Source organism: Terrapene carolina, unplaced genomic scaffold (assembly GCF_002925995.2).
Source record: "Terrapene carolina triunguis isolate 2854851 unplaced genomic scaffold, T_m_triunguis-2.0 Scaffold85, whole genome shotgun sequence".
NCBI classification, from domain to species: domain Eukaryota; kingdom Metazoa; phylum Chordata; order Testudines; family Emydidae; genus Terrapene; species Terrapene triunguis.
This window is the reverse complement of record NW_020664436.1, coordinates 27,520,767-27,544,971: the sequence shown is the minus strand read 5'-3', so window position 1 is coordinate 27,544,971 and position 24,205 is coordinate 27,520,767. Positions and strand designations below refer to the sequence as shown.

Sequence of the window (24,205 nt, the reverse complement as noted above, 5' to 3'; positions counted from 1 at the left end):
CTGGTGTATGCTCTGAAAGTTTTATTTATGGAGGATAAAAATGAAGGTCTTTGGGGAAGGGACAAAAAAGGGCAGTGTTTCTTTAGTATCTTTATTTTATTCTAACTCTCTGATAGCTCTTATTTGGCTTCTTTAGTGGTGAAAGCCCTTGATATTTACAGCTGTTAAATGCAAGAAGGTAATGCAACTGTTTGCTATCTGTTAAAGTTATTCTGCCCTTTCTGTCTTCACTGAGAAACTGTTTCCATATAGAAACTAATTTTTTTCTTATGAATCATAACCCCAGGAATACTGAATTTGCAAGTTGAGAGTTTTTTGCTTTGAAGGACTTATAAACTAGTTCCTTAGTTTGTTGAGCATCTTTACTGCTACTTGTCCTAAGAGTTGACCTAATCAGTTCCTTAGTAAGCAAATGGCAAGCACTAAGAAACATCTGTGCACATTTATTTGACGTAGAATAACTGTCAGATTAAGAGAAGTATTTTTTCTTCCGGATTCTTTCTGGCAGCTTTTGGCTTTGTATTAACTCCATTGGCACTAATTCCTAAACTTAATCTTTGTGCCCTTGCCATAGTCTGTTGCTTTCCTTTTACCCTGTGGCTAACTTTATTACTGTTTTGAAGCAATAAATACCCCACACTTACAAACTGATGAAAGGAAAGGCTAAATATATCCTTGGCCAGTGTTGCTAACTTTGTGATTGTAACACATAAGCAGTTACCTATGGGCATAAAATTCCATCTAAAACTGCTATTTGCACAGAAAAGTCTGTTAACGTTTTTATTATTGCTTGGCTTAAAAAAACACATCATTAATGGGTTGAGTAGCCAGCTGTATTGCATAACATTATATCATTCTTCTCCATAAGGGATGAATTTTAAATATTAGCTGTCAGTGAGGTTTTCCAACATTTTTAGAACATTAGTGGCTTTACACAATCCTAGCCTGAATTATAACATGTAAAAAGTTTCCTACAGAGACTAAAGTTAGCTGTTTGCTTGCTCTTTTTTAAAGATAATGTCTGCACTTCTGTTGTATGTCATTATCTATAATGCCAGAGATGCAAATAAAAATAGTATCTCTAGCATCATCATTAGCTTTGTTTTTTTGAGTGTCTGAATAGCTAATCTGAAATGTTATCACCATTAGGACACTGGGGTTTTCGCTGTTCAGACAGTTCAGCAATCTAATGTCCAAAATTCTTCAATTCCTTTTTTTTAATACCTTTCTAAAACAGCTGAAGTATCAAATCAAAGGGAAATGCTTTTGGCATAGTGCAAATCTAAACTTACCTTTATTTTCACTGTGCATCTTTCTTTTTTCCCTTCTTTTATTACCTGCAGCAGACTGCTGTGCCAGCAATCTCTGTTCTAGATTTGGTATGTTCTTGTTTCTTTCTCTTCAATACCTCTTCCCAGTCTTGATATTTTTGTTTTGTTTTCTTTATTAATAATGATCCAAAATGCATTGGATGTTGTCTTTGCCATTTCTGGGGTGTTCTGAATCAAGGTGTGATACAGTAAGTTAACTGTAAGCATGCATTTTGTATGTTTCTAAATCTCTTCTTACTCCTCTCCTCCTGCTTCTCTTCTTTAATTGTTGTGTTCTGCCCGTGGCTTTGAATTGTTTGCAGCTGTGATCTAATATGAAACTCTGTATTTGATATTTCTATGTAATTATATATTTATAACATCTTACTAAGCAGTTGGAAGGAACAAATTGTGGGGTGAGATTTTCTCAGTTTCACTTGTTTCATTTTAAGTCCTAAGCCAAAGAAAACTTGTCCTGCCATTCTTCAGAAATTTATATGAACTTGTTTTAGCAGCTTAAATACACAAGATTTTTAAATCCAGTGACACCGTAAATGTACATGGCCTATTACTTTAAAAGGTCATGTTCCCTATCCTCCCTCGTGATGGCTTTGTGTACCAGTTTAGCTGCTCCATTAATTGGCAGTAAACAATATGTTTTCTTAATTTCTGATATTTTTCTGTAATAGAATGAAACACTAGTTCAGGAGCTGTTGCCCTGAGTTAGTATATCCAACTAATTTACAAACATAACCAGAAAACCTATCTCTTACTTTCTTTTCCTAAACTGCCATTTCATTTGGATCAACACCATTCATTTACATTTAAAATTGAGATGGAAAAATCTCTTGTTTAAGTGATTGTTTTAGGGCAGTAATCCCTAAACCAGTACATAAATGCTATTGCCAGCATTGAGAATGAGCAGATAATTGAAATGTTTCCTGTAGCTCTCTAGAAAAGAAACTCTCACCTTTAAAATTAGTTATTGTATAATTGGGTATAATCTGAATGCAATTCATGTATCTGAACCAATGCTTGGGACAGGTCCTGTAGATACAAATTATTTATACCACTCAAAAGATGAAAAAGTGACTGTTCAAAATTTTGCCCAATTTTGGTATTGAAATGCAAACACTGCTTTACAAGACCAATTTATAAAATGTATGCGTCAGCTAATTTATAACATGTATTTAAACACTACTGTAGTATCTCTGTGCCAGATTACTATTGTTATAACCAATCTCAAAGTCCTCTGGCAGCAACAAAACAGGTGAGCTTTCTCAGTTGTTTTCTGAATGAGACAAGTACATTCAGAAAAGCCATGGATATTCCAGCTTCTGGTGTTCCCATCTCTCAAGGTTTTATCGCATGTCTTGGATAGTCAGTGTTTCTTAAAGCTCCAATTCCTGGAGTCATTGTGTTGAGAATCTCAGCTTTCATTTTTACGATGTTCTGGAGAAAAGTTTGAAAATGTGAAGCCTAAAGGCAAAAAAGCAGAAGACAAATAAAAAGAGCCCCAAATCTATTATTTTAAAAGTTTCATCATTTTTAAGCCAATCTCATGAGGGGTTTTTTTGAATCTTGTCTGATTTTTTTTTTTTGAATGGTTGGGGAGGGCAATATTGAACTTTAGTGATAAATACTCCTTACATTTTTGTTGCATCTCTGCCACAATCATTTTATGTACCCAAGATTGTCTGCTTTCTACAGGAAAATGAAGTTGAAGGACATTCATTGTATATTTAGACCTGTAGAATGAACAGTGTAACCTGTATGTTTAAAAAGGCCCTCAAGTGGTTAATGAAAACTTCAAAGCATAAAATGTCAGTTTTCGTGATGTTTTTCCTTTTAAATTCTGTGGGGCCATTATTAATTCTAACTGACCCTCCCCTGTATTAAACCCCTATATAAAGATAAACTTAAAATATTTTATATCTTTATTTTTAAAAGTTCCTAACAACCCCATCTTTATTTTGTACAATTTGAAGTCCAGTGCACGCAAGCCATTCCCATGAATTAAGCTCAACAGCTCCTAATACTCTAGCACTGATTTCCTTTTTTTACCCCCTTGGACTGTCATGTCAGGGAAATAGGCTATCTAGTTAAAGATTAGATGTTTAGTTTATTGAAGATGTGTATTAAGTTTTGGGCAGAGGCACATCATGCTGCCCTGAGAGAACTGGAGAGCATAATTGGTACTTGTGCAGTCTGGGCTACTACACACTGAGCATGTCACAGCAGTACTATGTGAGAAGAATTAGCAGTGTCATGATATAGTCCTCTATTAGAGGGAACAACTTGGAAGAAGCTGCTTGGCTGTTGTCCCGAGCTAGACTGTATTAGAAGTCCAGGTTGGCCACACAGGAAACCAAGGATTATGGGACCAGATGATATGGTAAACTAACCTACCTGGGATAGAGGAGAAGGGAAAGTTCATACTTCTATACCTAGTGATCTGTTACAGTTACTCTTGTATGTCTGTGTATACAGAGCTTCTTTTCTATTCTTTACTATTTAAACAAAAAAATGCTTAAGGGAGGTACTGAATATAGAGCAAATGAACTTGTTTTCATATTACATGTAACATGTGTCTCTTCACGTAAGCAGTACTGTGGGTCTTGAGTTGTACTGTGCATCTTGAGCAGTACTGTGGGTCTTGAGTTGTACTGTGCATCTTGAGAAGTTATATTGACAGGTGTCCCTTTAACTGAATGTCAGACCAGACAGATGTGTAAACTTAAAAAAATAAAATAAAAAAAAAATTAGAAAAGACTAAATATTCAAACTAGTGCATGAGAATCTTAATTGCAAGAGTCCTATTGATGTAAATGGGGCTTGTGGGTAAATTTTCTCACTGTTTTGAAAATTTAGGAGTTAAATGTGCCTTACTTATCGCTTGTAGGGTTAGTGTAGTACACCGTTGTACACAGTCACAAAAGCTAATTGCTTCAAGCGGTATGGAGAGCCTTGCCATCTCAACAGTCCTTTCTTGGTGTATGACTACTGCTAAATAGAAGCTAGTTATGTAGGTAATACAGGAGTGAGGTGTCATCTTGTAGTGATCACTCGATTCTCTACCACTTCAGCCTTATTTCTCACTCTTGGCCTGTTTCCTAGGATTCAGGTCTAGAATAACCTCTGATCTGGCTGGCACATTCCTACCTGATACAGCTGTCCTTCCAAAATTACTGTGGTCAACACATTGACATCAACTCCAAAATTGGCACGTTGCATAGGGTTTTTTCTTCTTATTTTGGTGCTCTAGAAATACAAATAATATTTCTCTTTAAGTATTTGGGACAAAGTCAAAAAGTTCTCCTTTATTCTCTCATTAAGACTTATTTTTGCCAATTTTTTTCTTTGAGTGGGAAAAAAAGTATTTTTCTTGAGGACATTTTTTTCTGAATTTTTCATCTCTCCTGCCATATCATTATTTGGTACCATAAGATTAATTCTTATGCTAAATTGGTGAATTGTTGTAAAAGGGGGAAGGGAAGAAGAGATCTTTATTCCAATAGGCTTTTAATTGTGATAAGATTTTTTTATTAACAGATCTATTCTTTTATAACAGATATTTTATAAAACTTGTTTAGTTGCTTTCCCTATTGTACTGAGTGTATTTGAGTCTTCCCTCTACCTTTGTGCAGTGTCAAGAACTACAAAAGCCACTTACCTTTGAACTCCAGTTACAAGAAAGTAACAGCCTCTGAAAAATATTCACCAGATACATGCCAATATGAATACTAAATCATTTTTATTTAAAAAAAAAAAAACAGATCACTTTGACGACCATGAACTGGTCTTGAAAGATTGGCACACTCTGATGTTTGTAACTTTGACCATCTAATCAGAGGAATTCTCAGCTTTGAAATGAATGCTTGATAATCAGCTGATTTAGTTATGCATGTAAGGGTATATGAGCAACAGTGCTCTATAGAGGATGTAACCTACAATCAAACCCCCACCAGATACACATAAGTAAATCCAGTGTTCAGGGCGTTAGCAAAGAAACTGCCAGTTAAGGAAAGATTAATCAGATAAATGAGAAACTGAATATTTTTTAAAAGGTCTGTTTTTACAGAATTTTGCCTAGCTATTTCAATTTTTAGGTTAAATATTTGAACAAGAAATTGTATAGTTATAAATCTGATTGCAGTCATTTAATAGAACAATAGAATCGTTTAGATTCAGTTTTAAAAAATTCCATTGCAACATTAGGAAGCCATCACTCAATATTTGACACACTGGATATCAAAATGAAAGTTTAAAGGGTCTTTTGTCTTCAAATGCATATCCTCCCTTCTGTTGGTGTTAATGGGAGTTACATGCCCAAATAGATGGGAAATAGGGAGAGAAATATCACTGTCTCTAAAGTTCCACTTTCCCACTATTGCTGTATTCTGTTGGGGTATGTAGACGCTCCGGTTGCTGCGCAAGGTCTAGGACCCTGAAAGGTGGGGGGTCCTAGAGCTTTGGCTGGAGCTGTATCCCCAGCATCTACACTGCCCTTAAACAGCCCCTTAGCCCGAGCCCCATGAGCCCGAGTCAGTTGGCACAGGCCAGCCACAGGTATCTAATCACAGTATAGACATACCATGTATGTGCATAAACTGCTTGACTATGAACAAGAGCAGACTAAATATATTTAGCAGAAAACCACATGTAAACATTATGACAGCTTTAGGAAACACAGACCTAACATCAATTTAATAAATCTTACTGTGAAAAGTTTAATGTAAAAATAAGCTCATAGCAATAAGAAACATGACTCAACTTAGATGGCAGATAATTTCTGTACTTTAGAGATAGTTGTTATCCCAATGAGTACACTCTCCATCATAGGTGGCAGTTCCTGACCGCTTCAGTGAACCATGCAAAAATTTATTTGTAGTGGTGCTAATTTGTCTGATCAGTGCATTGTAATAATGTCTGATAGACAATTGTATATACATTTATCTGAGGTTTATATATTAGCAATGTTAGATTCAAGTAGCCAAAGCCTTGCTTCGCTGTCTGTTTTCCTAGTGCGCATCTGTTGTAGAAACACTGGGAGACTTTTTATTTATCTTTTGAGGCTATTGGTAGACTTGCCACATGAGCCTCTTACTTTAAATGGATTGACCCTATGACTAAAAAGTCAAGATTTTTCAATGCTTAAATCCCGATCTAATTGTTAGCTGTTGAAGCTGTGGAATGTTGATTCCAAATGTCTAATTTCAGTTCACCTGTGAAACGCTTGTTACTGAAGCGGTCTCGACTGTAAGTCAAACTGTACCTCTGTAGGGGTCCAGTACGCATCTGTACAGTCATACTAGCAAGGTAGTTTTTTAATAGAGTTCTGCTGATTCATTTTAGTTAACTATATGTAGAATTTCCCATAATGCCAAAATGTAGGTGGAACTGCATAGTCTGTCTCTCCAAAAGTCTCTCTGGTTGTGTACAGCTGTTGTAACAATTCAGCAGTGAAAAGAAAGCAGTACATTCCCTTCTATACATTTCTCATCCTTTATGTGCAACAATTATTAGAAATTCTGTATGGTTTTTAGGGACTTTCAGGGAAAATATAATGTAATAAATCAGAGTTGGACAGGGAAAACATTATTGGTCTGCTGTAGTGTAGTGCTTTGCATTAAACTGGTCAGTTTTTAAAATGAATGCTCCAGGTATATGTGCTCTCTGACTTATCCAGGGGGAGGTGATTTCATAAACAATTAAAGACAAGTCTTTGTTAGTTACAGGATGAAGAGCGCAGACGGCAGCAACAGTTAGAAGAGATGCGTAAACGAGAAGCAGAAGATAGGGCCAGGCAAGAAGAAGAGCGCCGGCGCCAGGAGGAGGAGCGGACCAAGAGAGAGGCTGAAGAAAAGGTTATGGTCTTCTGAGTGCAGCAAGAATTCTTTGTAGGCTTCACCTACTTAGCCTGACCATTAACAATTTGGTTTTGCTGTAGGGGGGAGGTGAATATATTAACATGATGGTAATATTCATGGGCTCAGACCCTCTACCATCCAAAATAGAATAGACAGACCCTGAGTTAATATCCAGATTCATATAATTCACAGCTTTTGTATTTATTGGTAACTCACAAACAATAACAACAGAAATCTCAGGCTTAGGCTTGGTCTACACTGGGGGGGGATCAATCTAAGTTACGCAACTTCAGCTACGTGAATAACATAGCTGAATTCGACGTACTTAGATCAACTTACCGTCGTGTCTTCACTGCGGTGAGTCGACTGCTGCCACTCCCCCGTTGACTCCGCCTGCGCCTCTCGCTGAGCTAGAGTATAGGAGTCGATGGGAGAACGCTCAGGGATCGATTTATCGTGTCTAGACTAGACGCGATAAATGGAGATCTGGCCGGTAGTGAAGACATACCCTAAGTGTCCTCCCTGAGCTTGGTTGTCACTGCTAGAGTTTACCTTCAGAGCCTTCTCTACCTTAGCTTTCTAGTTTCTTCTGCCTGAAAGAGACATTCATTCCCACGCTGCTTTTGTTTGGGTTGGAGCTGACTGACCTGCCAGCCTGCCCCAGCAGTAATCATCCTGGAACTTAATGCAGGGTTTTAGCACCTGAGGCTATGGTGACTCAATAGAAGAGCTTTGTATTGCCTTTGGGATTTTTTATAAGAAAAGAAAAATATATTGTATGGAATTCAGAGATGGAGAAGTGGAGAGAATGCTCCACCATATTTTTGTTACTTTTGTTTGAATCTGGAAAAAAATTACTAGGAGTTGGTTCTTTTATGCAGGAAGCTATTAGACCTGAATGTGATCCAGCAGGAAATTGGATCTCTATACAATTAGGTACACTCCAAAACTCCAGACGTTTGGATCCCTTAAAAACTCATACATGATGTTTTAAAATTTTTATGATAAATTTCTTAAGATCTCAATCTTTTTATTTGACTCTCAATGTGGGTAGATGTAGAACCATCCCACCCACTGTAAGATTTCACTTGAGCAGTGACAATCAGGTTTCTTCAGAATGAAAACTTGGATTTTAGTGAAACTGTGATTTCAGAATGGAGAAGGATGTTTTAATGATAGGAGAAGCTCCTGCTGGGAAGATCAAGTAGGGGAAAAGTTTAAAAGCTCTAAGACCTGTTTTTCAGTGGTCTAGGAGTAATGGGCTGACAATGAGCAAAAGAAAATCTAGAACAGATTAGTTTTCCAAGGGAGGTCATAACAACCCCATCACTGGGATATCACACACACAACTGGACTCAGCAAAGTAGTGGAGGTCATATCATAGGAAAGTTAGAGGTGGAGGGTGGATAAGATTGATCAGTAATAAATAGATATTCTCCATCTCTAACTTTGGTGATGTGGTACATTCTAATGATATTTGGGTCACCTACAGCTGAAAGGCTTTTATGACTGGCAAATCTGATCTGTCCCAGAGACAGTTACATATAAGTCCCAGACAAAGATTGTTACAAATTTAGTGCCACCTAAATACTCTAGAGCCTTCAAAATGGAAACTAGTATTTCATACATAACCAATAGAAGGGTAACTGTCTCTGACTTCTTTAGTTAAGAAGATTCTCAGGCTGTTTAAGAAGGGTGTATATTTACTTATTTTGATTTATATTTTAAAAAAGATGTGTATCCAAAACTCTACGCACCCTGCCACAAATTACAAGAAGTTTTTTTAAGAAGCTGTACTATACATCCTTAATTTAACAAGAAATAATGTTTTATCGATGTGATTGCAAAATACAAATATTTGGTAGTTAGTGAATCAAGAAATGATAGAATTTGACCTTCACAGTTTGTAGTGAAAGTCCAAAATAGATCTGTATCTATTAGCTCACAATGGAGTTCTGACAGGTGTTGATGAAAATTAAGTGTTTTTATTTCACAGAGCAATAAACAATCTTTAAACTGGAAAAATATAGGAAACTTTGTTCACATATGGTAGTTACACGGTAGCTTCTGAGAGAAGGTAGAGTTCAAATAATACGTACTGTACCTTATTATGCACTTCTATTTTTCTCAGGTTCACCCAAGAGTTCAGTGCAGATTATTTTTATTATGGCCCTATAGAAACATCATGGGCAGAGCATTTTCTTCATGAATTTGTAGAAGACACTTCAAGAGATTTATTAAAGCATTTAAAAAAAAAATTAAATTGCACAAGTCGCAACTTGTCTTTGCATGAAGTTATTTTTCTAATGTCTATAACTTAGGCTTGTAGAATCAGTGACCTCGAAAGCTCTGTTGATGACCTATTCAGGAGGGATAAGGCAACATTGTACTGTCTTCCAAAGTTCCTTTCTAAGATCACCCATTTTATTTTCATTCTTTTTTAAATACTTTGCAGCTTTGCTAAATCCTTACTTTATCAACTCTAACTTTATGAAAGATGAGTGCAGGGAATTCTTTTAGTCAGTACAGCTTTATTTCTGTTAACTCAAGTATGTTCTCAGCATAGAGTATGCATCAACTCCAGAAATAACTCAGAATTACCATTGTGTTACAGGACAATTCTGTCATTTTCACATTAGTAAATATACTCTTTGTATAATGATTTGGAGTGGCTTCCTTACTCATTGCAGGGGAAGGGAGATGAGGGGATCTGTTCAGTGCTCTTGTGGAGGAAAACTTGAATCCATCCTATGTTTAAATGTTTCTCTTGTTCTGATCACTGCACTTTTCTTTCCTACGGGCCTACAGAGGCGACAGGAGGAGGAGTATTACAACCGTTTGGAAGCTGAAAGGCGTAGACAGCATGATGAGGCAGAACGAAGATTACTGGAACCTGACGAGCCTGGTCTGTACAGACCTCCGCTTCCACGGGAATATGAGCTCCCACCCCCCCCCCCCTCATCTAATGCTCCTCCTCCCCCACCTCAGCGAAACACCTCTTACCTCAAAACACAGGTCCTCTCCCCTGACACGGTTTATACTGCCAAGTTTGTTGCATACAATGATGATGAGGAGGAGGATTCCACTCTAGCAGGTCAGGATAAGTACTCCAGCACAAGAAAATCTTATGGTGACCTTCCTCCTGCCACCCTTCCGCCACAGCAGCTCTTCCGCCAGCCGCGCCCAGTCTCAGATGGCATCTTTCTTTCCACCTCATTCCAGCCACCCTCGGTCAATGCCAACAGTACTGCTTCCAAAACAAGTCATCCCCCTTCCCCATCAAACAAACCAAGTTTCTTCCATCCCAGCAGCTCAAAAGGTAGAAACAAAAAAATGAAATCAGAATCTTTCTCTACAAATCTATCTGCACATTTCCCACTGTGGTGCTGTAGATATAATCACTTATTCTGTGATTTTTTTTTTTTTTTTTTTTAATTTTCCCCCCTCCTCCCCACTTGGTCACTATTCTCAGCGTGGTGATCTAACTTTAATCCTGATATCAATGTGAATGCTCCTATTTGTAAACGTTTTAATCTTTCGAATTTCCTTGTTCCTTACCAAACTCTCTCAAAATCCCATCTTTCACACAATGAAGGAAAAACAATCAGTTTGACTGTTGCTCAACCAGTTCCAAGTACTGTTGGTTTTGGCTTTCATTCTGTACCGTCTCAGTAATTGTTTCTTATTCTATTTCGTTGGCTGTGCCCTTGCTGCTTCTATACATGTGTTTTCCATGAAAATATAAAATACGTTTTCTGATTGATTAATGGGGGGTGGAGGGGCTTCTGCTTTCACTACTTGGCACAAGGGGGACTCTTACTGATTTTAAATATAGTGTGCAAATGGCTTTCAAAGGACCCCCGTACACTTTTAAATCTTACATATTCAAAATTAAGGTGATATTTGGGGCTTATTGACGTAATGAAAACAATTTTCTAGGCAGCACATAGTAGTCATTATATTTCTGCATTATAGTGCAGGTTACCTTATGACTGGGGGCAAGAACCTATTTTTCCATCATTAAAGTGCTTTTCTTCCTGCTCCTTCCCTCTTCCCAGCCTGTCTTATGTTCCTTTGTAGTCTCCTTCTCTTTCCCTTTACACTGCAAGCACACAACTACACTGGTAATTAGAGCTTTATTAGCAATTTAGTTGCATTAATTTTAGCACCATCCATTGCCTGCAAAGCACTATGGTTTTTCTTCTAACTGTACCCAGAACCTGGATGCTATCACAGACTGAAGTTCAATGCTAGATTTTTTGGATACCATGGCTAAGGAGGAGAAAGTTCATAATACTTGAGTCTTTGAGTATGTGTCAGTATCGAGTATGTGTCAGTATGGATCTCGTACGTGGGCACATGCGTGTGCATCATGCACAAGATTTTTTAAAATAGTGTCCATTGGGGCCACACATGTGTCCTGTGCCTCTTTGTTCTCCTATGTGAGGCCATGGAAGTGGAGTGGCCACAACCCTCCCTCGGTTCCCTCTTACCACCAATGGCAGCAAGACGGAATCCAGTGAGTGTCTGACCTTCAACTCCTAATTATATTTGTCCTTTTCTCAGCTAGCTTTGGTAAAGAAAATCTATTTTCATCCTTCTTATTCTCTATTTTCTTGAATTTGGATGATCCCAAAAAAACAAAATCCATACCCTCCTGTATGGTGGGGTGATGCCTCTCACATCAACCATCATGGTGGACTCTAAATCTTCAGGCTTCAACCCCTGCCCCAACTCATCCCCCTGGTCCATGGGCACGGTCAATGTCTGGTTTGTCTGAAGGACAGCCATAAGTGTTTAGTGTGCAAGTCCTCCCGAAGGACTCCGCATGTCAAGGAACATGTGGCTAAAACTACACCTACTTGAATGGTGGTTGAGCGCCTTGTCAAACCTGAAGGAGACTACCACCTCCAAGGTACCCAAGGGGTCATTGTCAACTACTTCTCCCTCAAGCAGACAGTACAGCCTAGGGGTCAGACGTGAAAGGAAAACAGGAAAAGATATCATCAAAATCGGCACTAGCCACATCACACAGACTATTTTGGCACTAGGGCCTTTGGTTTGGGTTGCTGCTACACCAAGACCAGTTCCAACAAACCCATCATCACACCGGCAGATTTAGAATTGTGACTGGTACTTGAGCACAAGGACAAGATCAAAAGGCAGAATCCATATATGACTTCAGACTTTGAGAGACACCATCGTATAAGGAGGAGAACCACCGTTCTTCCAAGGACAGGATGTATAAGACCTCTGCTAAGGCAGGAGTGATGCACAGGAAGCTGGGATTGGCACCAATGAAGGCCTCAGTGCCAGGTAGGGGCCAGAGAGATGCTCTCAAAGTATCAAGATCCCTCCATTGACATCGTTGGTAACAGAATGGCACCTGGCACTGGAGCTGGCTTTGAGGCATTACCCTAAAGCACCACCATTTGAAGAGTATTCTTCTTCTTCACCAGTGTCTGATTATGCTTTTTCCTGGTATTGAACAGTGATGCCTCTCCCCTGCTTTTTTAGAGCAACCCTAGAAGCCTGTACTGGAGAGCCTTCTCACAAAGCATCACCACAAAAGAGATGGTAATGGCATTGAGCCAGTCAGCCACAACCAGGTCAGTGCTGATATAACATGCTTTCCTGGCCATATGGGCCATATTAGGGACCATCCTCTGATGTGTCCTACAGCAGATACCCCTCCTGTATGTCCAGAAAGAGGAGGAGATTAGGCTGTCAAGAGGCATCACTACCCAGGCCACCAACAACAGACTGCAGTGTCAGCACCCAGTGGTGTGAGCAGCAAAAGAACAGTAGCATTCCCATTCTCTATTGAAATAATAATCATTTGTTGTTCAATGAGACTGGTATACTAGCCTCTGCCCCAGCAATTGACTATTTTAAAGCCTTGGAGGATTTCTTATTTTGTATCACTGAGATCATACATACTGAAACAACATTCCTACAAGAGAAATCCCATAAAGTCAACATTTTGACTGCATCACTTAGGATTGCACTCCTCATCAGTGAGGGCATACTAGAACCATCTAAGGAGCTCTGACAAACCTCAGCTACCATTCAGCCCACATCTAAGTGGGTGGAGAAGTGTTATCCGGTTCCCCAAAAAAGCTTTGGCCACTGTCACTCCCACCCAAATCCAGTATTGTTGGTAGTTGCAATAATGCAGGAAATATCTAAATTGATTAAAGGCACACCCAAAGATAGAAATCCCAAAAAGCTAGACCTGTTCGAATGTGAAGCCTACTCATCCAACTCACTGCAACTCCATGTGGCAAACTCCCAAGTGGCGTTTGCCAGTTTGACTTCCTGGTCTGGGAAAAGGTGACTCTCTTCCTGTCAAAAGTATCTTCGGACACTGAGGAATTAAATCATTTAAAGTGTTGCCAGAACAATTCTACAGCTATCCATGAACACCTCTGACACATCTGCGAGGTTGATAACCAAGATGGTGACCCATAAGGCAAGTCTCTTGGCTGTTAGTATCTGAGATATTAAAGAGATGACTAAGAGACCATAAAAGAAGACCTCCTGTTTGAGGTAATAAAGCTCTTCAGCAAAAGAACGGATGAAGTGGTTCACTTAGTAAAAGACTCATGATCCTCCCCAAGGTCACTGGAAATTTATAGACCACCATCTTAAGGATGCCATACAAATATCAGCCTTAGCAGAGACAGTAGGCACATCCTTATTTTCAGGATAGGCAACCAGAGTACCCACCATGAAAATGATGGTGATACTCAGGGAAATGGCCATCTTCTGTCTTCTCTGTGACCCAGCCCATCAACTAGGCAGCACATTTGACAGGAATGTGAGGAGTCGCATCAGAACTGATCAGGAGACATCAGCAGTCTTTGGGAGCAGCCTTGCTCCATTCCATTGGGCTTGGACCAATATCATCTCCATCAAATGGGTGTTGGCAATTGCCCACGCCTATCTCATTCACTCCCACACTCATCCCCCATCAACCCTCCTTTCCTGTCTGTCTTCAGAGAGCCTGTTTCAAAAAGTTGCCTTGTTTCATCTAGGAACCACAGATGATGATCCTCAGGATTACAGGGCAAGAGTCTTTCTATTACTGATATTTCCTTATCCTGAAGAAGGGGTGTTTTCATCCTACACTTGAGGAGACTGAACAAATATGTACACCACCTCAGGTTCAGGATGATAAGCCTTGCCTCCAACATCCCATCTCTTCAGGCTCAAGACTGCTTCCTTGCTTTCAGCTGCAAGATGCATACTTCCATAGAGTCCTCCACCCAGCCCACAGGAAGTACCTGAGATTTACAGTCTGACCAAATCCCTGCCAGAACAAGATCTGCCATTCAGACTCAGTGGTAGTGGCTCCTATGTGAAGGTAAGGCTGGATGACTGGCTGATCAGAGGCAGATCTCAGTGGAAGGCACCAGCAATCCTGGAATGCACTATCCCCATTCACACAGCTAGGTCTCCTAGTGAACGACATGATTGACTCAGAGCAGAAAGAACATACCTGCCTAAGGACAGGTCCTAGTCATTACAAGCACTCATACTTCAGCTAACATCAAACATAGCTGACAGTACAAACATGTCATCCAGTGTTAGGCCACAAGTTGGCATGCATGTAAATAACACCACTTGACAGACTTCAGCTCTGGCTCATGTCAGTGTACTCCCTGATGAGACATAAGATGGAAAGAAGGTCTCTGTGCCGTCATATCACTGCAGAATTGGTTTGGTGGTTGGAACCCATGAAGACATGGAAATGGATAAATGTTTCAGTACCCATCCCTGACAAAGACACTGATCATGGATGCATCAGAAACAGATTGGGGGACTCATTTGGGCAAACTAAAAATTAAAGGAACCTGATCTTTAGGCAATATGAGATTTATCTATGAATGTGCTGGAGCTCAGAGCCATCAAACTAGCCTGTATGGCATTCCTGCCTGTCCTCATATTCAGTAGTACAGATTTTCACACACAACATGACAGCTATGCACTACATAAACAATGGAGCGCTTGCTCATCACTCCTTAGCATGAACGCCATCAAATTCTGGACCTGTTGCCATCAGAATAGACTCCTTCCAGGAGTCAGCAACAATCTAGCAGGCTTCCTGAGCAGGCAATCTGTGACCAATCATGAATGGTCCCTGCATAGATTTATCATGGGGAGTCCCCCATAATAAACTTGTTGGCCACCAGGGACAATGCCAAGTGTCAGAACTTCTGTTTCAGAGGAGGGCTGAGTCCAGGATCATTGCTGGACGTCTTCCTCCTGCAGGTGAACAGGCCTGCTTCTATGCCTTTCCAACAATTCCCAAGAACAAAAGGGACATGGCCATAGTAGTTCTCATAACTCCATGTTGGCCAAAGCAGTTTTGTCTAACAGACCTATTACAGATGTCCATTCAACCACCTATCCTGGATCTGATCCCCCAGCACCATAGTCAAATGCTCCATCCAGATCCAAAGTCACTGTACTTGATTGACCGTGTGGCTGTTGACTGACTGAATACAACAGATAGATACTGTTCCCTACAAGAATAGGAGATCTTGATACAGAGCAGGAAGAGGCTCTTGATATGGGTAGCTCAATGTGGTCTGAACCCAGTCCAGCCCCTGAACCTCGGATGCTTGACGGCCTATTGCATTTAAAGCCAGCTGGCCTTACATTCAACTCATTTAAGATCCACCTCGTGGCAACTTCAGCTTACCATCCATCTGTTCGTTCATGTGTTAGGTCTGTCCTCATCCAATAGTATTGAAGTTTTTCAAAGGGCTATTACATATTTACCCACTGGTGAGAGAACCTACCCCTGCTTAAGACCTCAATATATTCCTCCTGAGGCTCATGGAGCCTCCATTTGAATCTCTCTGAATGCTTCTTGCATCACCTCTCACTAGACAGTATTCCTAATGACTATGACCACAGCCAGAAGAATGAGTGAAGTTCAAGCTCTTATGTCCAAATGTCCCAATATGACTTTCCATAGGGACACGGTGGTGCTGAGACCCCCACCCAAGTTCATTCCTAAAGCGGTCTTGAAATTTAGTCTGAAGGAATCAGCCATCCTGCCCGTTGTCTTCCCAAGCCACACTCTGTACTATGGAAAAAAGAGAAATGACATTCGCTAGACTTATCCAGTACTTGATTACATTGACAAGACTAAGCCATTCAGGCTATCATCCTGGCTATTTATAGTTTGACCTTTTAGAATGCCCAGCTAAAGCTATCTCATCGTAAAGGATATTGAAATAGATTACACAATGCATTTTATTGTGTTACCAACTGGCTGGCTGGTATACATTTCCCACCAGACATCAAGACTCACTGCACCAGAGCACAGACAACGTTGTCTGCCTGCTTCAGTGATGTACCAATCTCAGAAATAGGCAGCAATGTGGAATAACACAGTGACTTCTGTCAAAGGCTATGCCTTGCACTTAGCTGGCAGCTCAGCTGTGAAGTTTGAGAATGCAGTATTGCAGTCACTGTTCAATTGATACAGCTGGCAGACCTCATTCCCACCATTCTGAGAGGGGATACTTCTTGCCAGTCACCTACAGTGAGATCCATACTGACACACACTTAAAGAAGCAAAATGGTTATTTATCCTACATTTACCGTGGTTCTTTGAGATGAGATTATAGTTGGTGTGGATCCCAGGATCTGCCCTCCATCCCCACATTGAGCCCTCTGATATGGGCTTTGGGTTGCAAAGGAACTGAGGGAGACGTAACTGCTCTGCCCTGTGTGCCCTGGCAGGGGAACACAAGGCGGCACAGGGCGCCTGCATAGCCCAGACACACAGCTATTCCAAAAATCTAATCTTGTATGCATGAGGTGCGTGCGCACCTATAGTGGGATCCACACTAACTACATCACCTCAAAGAATCACATTTACTGTAGGGCAAGTAACCATTCTTTTTCAAAACATAGTTCCACATCAAAAGTGTTTGGACTCGAGCTGCTGACTAGTGGCTCTTAAGTTGAATTATATTTAAAAGAAAATATGTTTGTAATAAACATTCTCCTTAAATATCAGAAATGCAATCCATGATGAGTCCATCTGTTTTGTTCTAAATAGTATGCTGGAACAGACCCAGCCCTAAAGCCTCTTAAAAATTAATAAATTAGTACTTTATTTTTATCCTTTCAAAATATTTTCCTTTTTCTCTACGCTTGAAATTCTCAACTACAGCCATTTTGAGATTAAGTGTAAAACATGCTGTCACGGAGTCCCCGGGCGATGCTCTGGAACTGCTCCCCACAAAGCTAGTCAGGACTTTAGGGAGCCTCCTCTCCCTCGGAGCAGACTGTCTTCAGGGCAAGAAGCTCACACAGAGTCAGACGTGACTCTCAGCCAGCCAGTAAAACAGAGGTTTATTAGATGACAGGAACACAGTCTAAAACAGAGCTTGTAGGTACAGAGAACGGGATCCCTCAGCCGGGTCCATTCTGAGGCCCAGCGAGGCAGACAACCCCATCTGCCCTCACTTCCCGTCCCCAGCCAGCTCCAAACTGAAACCCCCTCCAGCCCCTCCTTTCTGGCCTTTGTCTCTTTCCCGGACCAGGAGGTCACCTGATCTCTTTGTTCACCTTTAGCTATCCCCTTGCAAGGGGGGAAGGGCCCTGGCCATTTGTTGCTAGGAGACAGATTGTCGGCCATTTATGCACACTGGAGACTTAAGAAATGCATAAGGGAAACTGAGGCACCCACACAGTATTCAGAGGAAACAGTAAGAACAGTCCCACTTTGTCACACACGCTTCCATCACTTTAAAATGCTGTTACTTCTCTTTCTGATTTGGTACTTCAAAGGCTGTATATGTGTTTAAGTTGAGTAATTCTGGAACCACTATTCACTCTCCATCCACTCCCACCTATCCACCAACCAATAAACCCTTTGCCTTTTAATTACATTTTCCAACCCTGCATTCTGCTGACTTTCATATGCCCCTCCCCCCCCAAAAAAGAGCGTGCGAAAAGTGGAATCTCAAGTGACACATCTAGCAACATTTTTGTTTTTCAGTAAACAATCAGGACCATTTCCAAGTCAGATCCAGTTATATGGGTTTTGGTAACAATTGAGGAACATTGTAGTATGATGCTCCACCTTTAATAACCTTAATACATAACCCAGACAATTAATTCTGATTACTTTATTTCACACTTTTAAAATAGTCTATAGGAACAGGTTAAACACTCCACCTGATTGCTCAAGCTTCTGTGAAGACTGCCTGTGTAAAGTACAAAGCCGTTTGCACAAAATGCAGAATTCGTTGTGCAGCTTACCATCTGTCCATCTCACTAGCACTGCCACTTTATTGTTCTTTACAGCTCTTTTCTGCTATAAATGCTAGCACTGGTAAACCACGCTTCTGCAAACTGCACTCTCCCAGCTTCTTCCACTGGATTACTTAAGGAACCGACTTAAAACATTGATTCCATCAAATTGGGGCATAAAATCTGACTAATTTTAACAAAATTAGATATGGGTGTGAGAAGCAGACTTCAGACCTAGACTTTTTCAAAGTTGGAGGGGAGGTGGTGGTCAGATATATGGGATTTTGGTCTGAATAAAAGATAATTAATTCTTCATACTACTAAAGTATTAAGTGTTTTAAATATGATTTGAGCTACCCCTTTTTAGCTAACTATTGTAATGTACAGTATTAAATTATTAAATGAGTACAATATATGAATATCCAAACTAGTTCTATTCTTTTACTGACATTTAACCTTTTAATTATCTGCGGTTCAAAATACACCAGTGGAAGAAGCAAACATTTCCTTCTGTTTGGAGAAAGGCTCACAAGACATTACATATACTATGTCAGGAAACCAAAAATATCTGAAAACAAATTTGAGAATCATGACAGTTAATTTGACTGTCCTAAAAATACCGGTGATTTAAGAAACATACTTAAAAGCTGACTATGATGATAAAACTTTTTGATTGGAAACCTGTGTTTAGTCTTGTTGCCTTTGGAGAGGATTAATATATTATGTAGAACTGTGTATCTTATATGAATTTAAAACTAAAGGTGCAGTGCTGTAAGTGTATGAAACAAGACCGATAACTACAGAAATAAGACATGAATAGTCATCCTCTAAACATTACAGGTTACAGAGTTTCCAAATATTTTCACAGCCTGGCTAAATAAAGATAAAATAACTTAAGATAATTGGAATTGGCATACTGGCACTTACTAATACTAGTAATATTTATCCTAGTTAAATTAGCTGGAGTTGCTATTCTTTCTTCAATAAAACCTTGTGACAGAGTTCCACAGAAAAATTGTAGCTGCGCATAAGTACATCCTTCTAGACACTTAATATTTTATTTCATTTCTGCATTATAATAAATGAGCCACAAGATAAATAACTTTATCATGATTTGATACATGTCACAGTTTGTTCCAAATATAATTTGCTTTCTTACCCCCTAATTTTATTATTTATCAAGCAAAGTTGCAGTTTGAGGAAGAGACTGACTGCTCTTGACTGAAATCATTGTTCTGGCATTCAGGCAAACCTCCAAAACAGTACTTTTGCAAAGAGCACTGCACCTTTTTAAAAATAAATTGAAGCTTGTTTTGTATTATAACTGCCATCCTTCAACTGTAACTTTTATATTATTTTGCATAAGGACCAAATTCTTACACTGGATCTACAGGAGCAATTGTTGGAGCCCATGAAGTTTATCGGGATCCAAGAGAGAAAAGATCTAAAAGGTGAAATGAGGAAGAGACTCATGAAATATTAATCTGTATTCAGACTAATTAGCTGACGATCTCTGGAATATTTTTAATTCTTCTTATAATACCATTTTATATCTATATTTATGTAAATCTTTCTCGATAGAGAATTCAAAAGCTCTTATTTAAGCCTAGAAAAGATTTTCAAAGAGAGTGCTAAGAATATGCAGGACAGTGTAAAACAATTTTACAGTTGGTTCTGGGATATCTTGGATTATCACAAAATAGAATTTGGTTTTATATGCTTTTTCATGCATGTGGTATTTTAAAATAAATTAGTGTTGTGATTGTGTGAGTAAACAGCAGTCATCATACTTTTTTTGTTTTTGTTTGTTTTTTGTTTTTTTGTTTTTTTTTTACTACCTCAACCAGATTATAAATTTGCGCACACAAGGAAGCAAACACAGTACACTTTATATGGGGTTTTTACTAAGCTTGTGAAGTGGACATCTAACAAAGACTGCATTGCACATGCATGTGTGGCTAATTTAGCTGCATAGTGTATTGAAGGTTCACATTGGCTGAGGCAAGGATACCAAGCCTTTAACTTGGTTCCTGCACATTGTAAGGTGAAAAGGTGTTGTGGTGGCCACTGTGCACTTTGTAAGGTTCACAGAATAGAGACTCACTCTGGTGAGCCTTAAGTGGAGCCAAGTCTGACTGGGTAAGGGCCAGATTTCCAGACATATAAGCTGGTGAGGGAGGAGGACACACGAGAACTGAGTTCTCTCTTGGTGTGGCAGAAATAGTTAACCAGAGAGGTAGGTAGCAGCAAGGATGAAGGAGGAGGCAGCAGAAGTTCTTAGGCCACTCTACACTAGAAACTTTGCCAGTATAGCAATATCAGTTAGGGGGGTGATTTTTTTTTTTTTTTTTTATTTGATTTGTTGAATGGTTGGCCAAAGTTGCCAAAGCACTTTTATCAGTTTATTTCACTCTCAAAACCAGTATGAACTATACTGGCAAAAGAACTTTTTTGATTTATATAAGGAGGGCTTGCCAGTATAGCTAAATTAGCAAACCTTTTCTGGTGTAGACTAGGCCTTAGTTACCCTTTAATCCTTTTTGAAAAGTGCCAGGTAATCTCATCCACATGTTCAACTACCAGAGATCGTCATAAATGACCTCTGTTTAATGGCTCATCTGAATGACAGCCCTGTAGTGTCAGCATTAAGAAAGAGCCTTGCAGGACTTGAATCTAGATCTTTCAGTTAGAAGGCAAGAGGACACCAGATAAGATTATATGGATGCAAAGCTTTGATATAAAAGGATGTTTAAAATTAAGTTTTGTAACAAACCTTTTGTTTCTTCCAGTCAAGATACAGATTTACCTGGAGCACCAGAGAACTTGACATTCAGGGAGCGCCAACGACTTTTTTCCCAGGGCCAGGACGTATCCAATAAAGTAAAGGCTTCTAGGAAATTAATGGAACTGGAAAATGAGTTGAACACAAAATAAGATAAAAGCACCTTATCAAATGTTACTGAAAGATCTCTAAAAGAAGGGAATGGGATGGGGCTGTTCAAGACGAGGGTGTATTGTCTGTGAAGAGTGAGTTTGATTCCTCTGTATCCAAGACTGTTAATTGAGATTTAGAGATGTTGCAATAGCAAGAATACTGATTACTTTACCAAGAGCTTGTGGTTTATACAATTAAAGCACTGTAAAATTTTAATTCTATGAATCACGTGAAGGTCACTTTTTTCTTTTGTTTTGGGGGTTAACTTTTTCTGCAATAGACCAAGTAGCACTTGTCAAAGATAAGTTCTGTTTCCTGGTCTTTTACAGACATACTTTGTTTTAGCTGCTGAGCAGAGAGAGTGAGAATAGTTTGAACTGCCTAAATTAATCTGTGCACTAGCTGTTAATATCTATAGGTTGTTTGACACAGAAGCCAATCTCTGGGCTGTTTTACAAAGGTCTAATTTATATATACAAGTTTGACATATTGTATGCTGTTCATACAGACTATTATCATATCAGTACAAACCTCTTATCATTACCTAGCATTAGAGTAACAGGATAAAGTCTTTGAGTGAAACAGTTTTAATCCTGTAGGTGTTTTGTTTGGGTCTAAAATGGATGCATAACTGAAACTGTTTAATCCATAACCATGGAAAAGCATATACATAAATACATCCCTCTTGTAAATGAAGTGTCTGGTTTACAAACCTCCTTTAAAAAAAACAAGAACAAAACTGTGGAGATGAAAAACCTTAGGGTTTTGTTTTGTTTAACACTGTATTGAAATAACAGACTATAACAAGCAATAGATAATAGGCTACCTTAGTGGCCCTATCATAGCTAGGACCAAAATGTTAAATGTTCAAGATGGAGGTAATGATTCCAGGTCCAAAGCTAACAGAACTAAGGCATGCATTTTCCAAGGAGGGTAGAATAGAGAGTATTAAGCAAATAGCCACAGAGCATCATTGATGGAGTTTGTTATAGCAGCTGAGCTACATACTACTTTTAGAGAAGAAAAATGGCATAGCATACAGTCATGATATTTGAAATATCAAATATGATGTTGCTGGCTGCGAATATGAATTTGTCAGTGAGATGGCTTGACTTATTATCCTGACAGCACACCACCATTATTAATATTGAGAAAGTAGTGCTAGTCAAGCTGTCCTTCATGTATCTGGTTTTACTTGCATCCTCTTATATTGTTATATACTGTAGAGAATCTTCTCAGCAGTTCAAGCTATTTTTACACATTATAATAGCCTTATTTAATTTTAAATTGTTGAATTCTTTTTGTTCCTCCCACTGTTGTTTCTTCAGCTATGCATATATGGCTGATGTTGGGGATAAGGACCTCATCAGAGTGTTTCTCTTTGTGTGACGTTAAGACAAATATATTATTGTGATTCCAAACAAATTTTCTATTTGCAAAGCCCTAAATTGGGCTTTAGATGATTTTTCTGTATCATATTGTTCTCTTATAAATATATATTTAGGGAATTATGCACACTTCCAAATACAGAGGGGTAGACTTTCACTGCCTTAGAAAAGAAATCACTTTTAATAAGAGTTGTATGATAAATAAATGCAAGTTAATGAAAATTGGAGTGTAAATATTTGTTTTTTACATATTTCAGGTTTCTTATTTGAAAGTGTGCTTTTACCGTTTCACCTGTTAAATATGAAGTAGGAGATTAAACAGATTCAAAGTGTTAATGAAGGATTTGCATGCTTGCTGTGTCTGTTAATCAGGAAAAGCAAGCCTCTCCCAATTTCTCTTGAGAACACTAGCAGCCTTACGGTGACAAATACTCTTTTCTTCAGAAAAAAAATTTATGCTGTGGCTGGAATACTGTTGCTGCTAGAATCTGAAAAGGCTTAGCAAAAAAATACATATAAACCTTCAGTTGAGTGGATTTGGCCGCTATTGGGCATTCGGGTCAAGTGTGAATATGTGTAAAAGTGCTTTTCATATTTGTCTGTGCATTATTATGGAAAAACATGAAAACTGCTGTAGTTTCCCATTTCTACTGTATTTCACTTGCAACCTATTTTTAATAAACTTTGTATTGTATTTAACATTGCGTTTTATAGAACTTTCTGTAATTGTTTTTTTTAATTTAATACTGTATTAACACATTCATGCCATAAATTACTAATACTCTTTATTATACAGCTACCCTATAGGTATTCAAAGAATAGATACATAACTTGCTTTAAAAAAAGTATGTACAAAATCAGTGTAGCCTACATTAGAGTAAATACTGGTTAACTGATAGATCTCAAAAAGTAATTTTAAACGGGGAATCATCCAATGAGATTAATTCAAGTGAGATCCCACAGGATCTGTTCTTGGCCTAATGCAATTCACTATTTTAATCAATAATCTGGACCAAAAATATAAAATCATTACTGGAAAAATTGGAAATTGACACACAAATTGGAGGGGTGGTAAACGATGTGGATAGGTCAGTTTTACAGGTTGACTTTGGTTGGTTGGTAAAGTGAATGGCATATTTTAATACATCCAAATGGAAAGTCGTACATCTAGGGACAAAGAATGTAGATTGCAGTTATAAGATGGGAGACACTATCTTTCAATGCAGTGACATTGAAAAGGACTTGCGGGTCATGGTTGATAACCAGTTGAACATAACCTTGCAGTGCATTAAGAACGAACACAATTCTATAAGCAGAGGAATATCAAATAGAGTAGAAAGGTGGTATTACCTCTGTATATGGCATTAGCAGGGCCGGCACCAGGCACCCAAGCACATGCTTGGGGCGGCACCTGGTAAGGGG

The 24,205-nt window shown here is 39.0% G+C and overlaps 1 protein-coding gene across 16 annotated transcripts in view; it reads left to right on the top strand.

Annotated features, from left to right (window-relative positions):
• AFDN (afadin, adherens junction formation factor) overlaps positions 1-23,482 on the top strand; it is a 221,141-nt gene extending 197,659 nt beyond the window's left edge. For 4 of the 16 annotated variants that reach the window (XM_026649711.2, XM_026649710.2, XM_026649706.2 and 1 more), the window contains 4 exons: positions 7,043-7,177; positions 9,989-10,274; positions 19,827-19,911; positions 21,250-23,482. In XM_026649711.2, the coding sequence (XP_026505496.1) occupies positions 7,043-7,177; positions 9,989-10,274; positions 19,827-19,911; positions 21,250-21,394 (651 nt within the window). In that variant the 3' untranslated portion in view covers positions 21,395-23,482. Of the gene's footprint in view, positions 1-1,343; positions 1,380-7,042; positions 7,178-9,988; positions 10,500-19,826; positions 19,912-21,249 lie in introns of all 16 variants that reach the window. The other 12 variants (XM_026649698.2, XM_026649699.2, XM_026649697.2 and 9 more) reach the window with 7 other exon arrangements.
• The last annotated feature ends 723 nt before the right edge of the window (positions 23,483-24,205 follow it).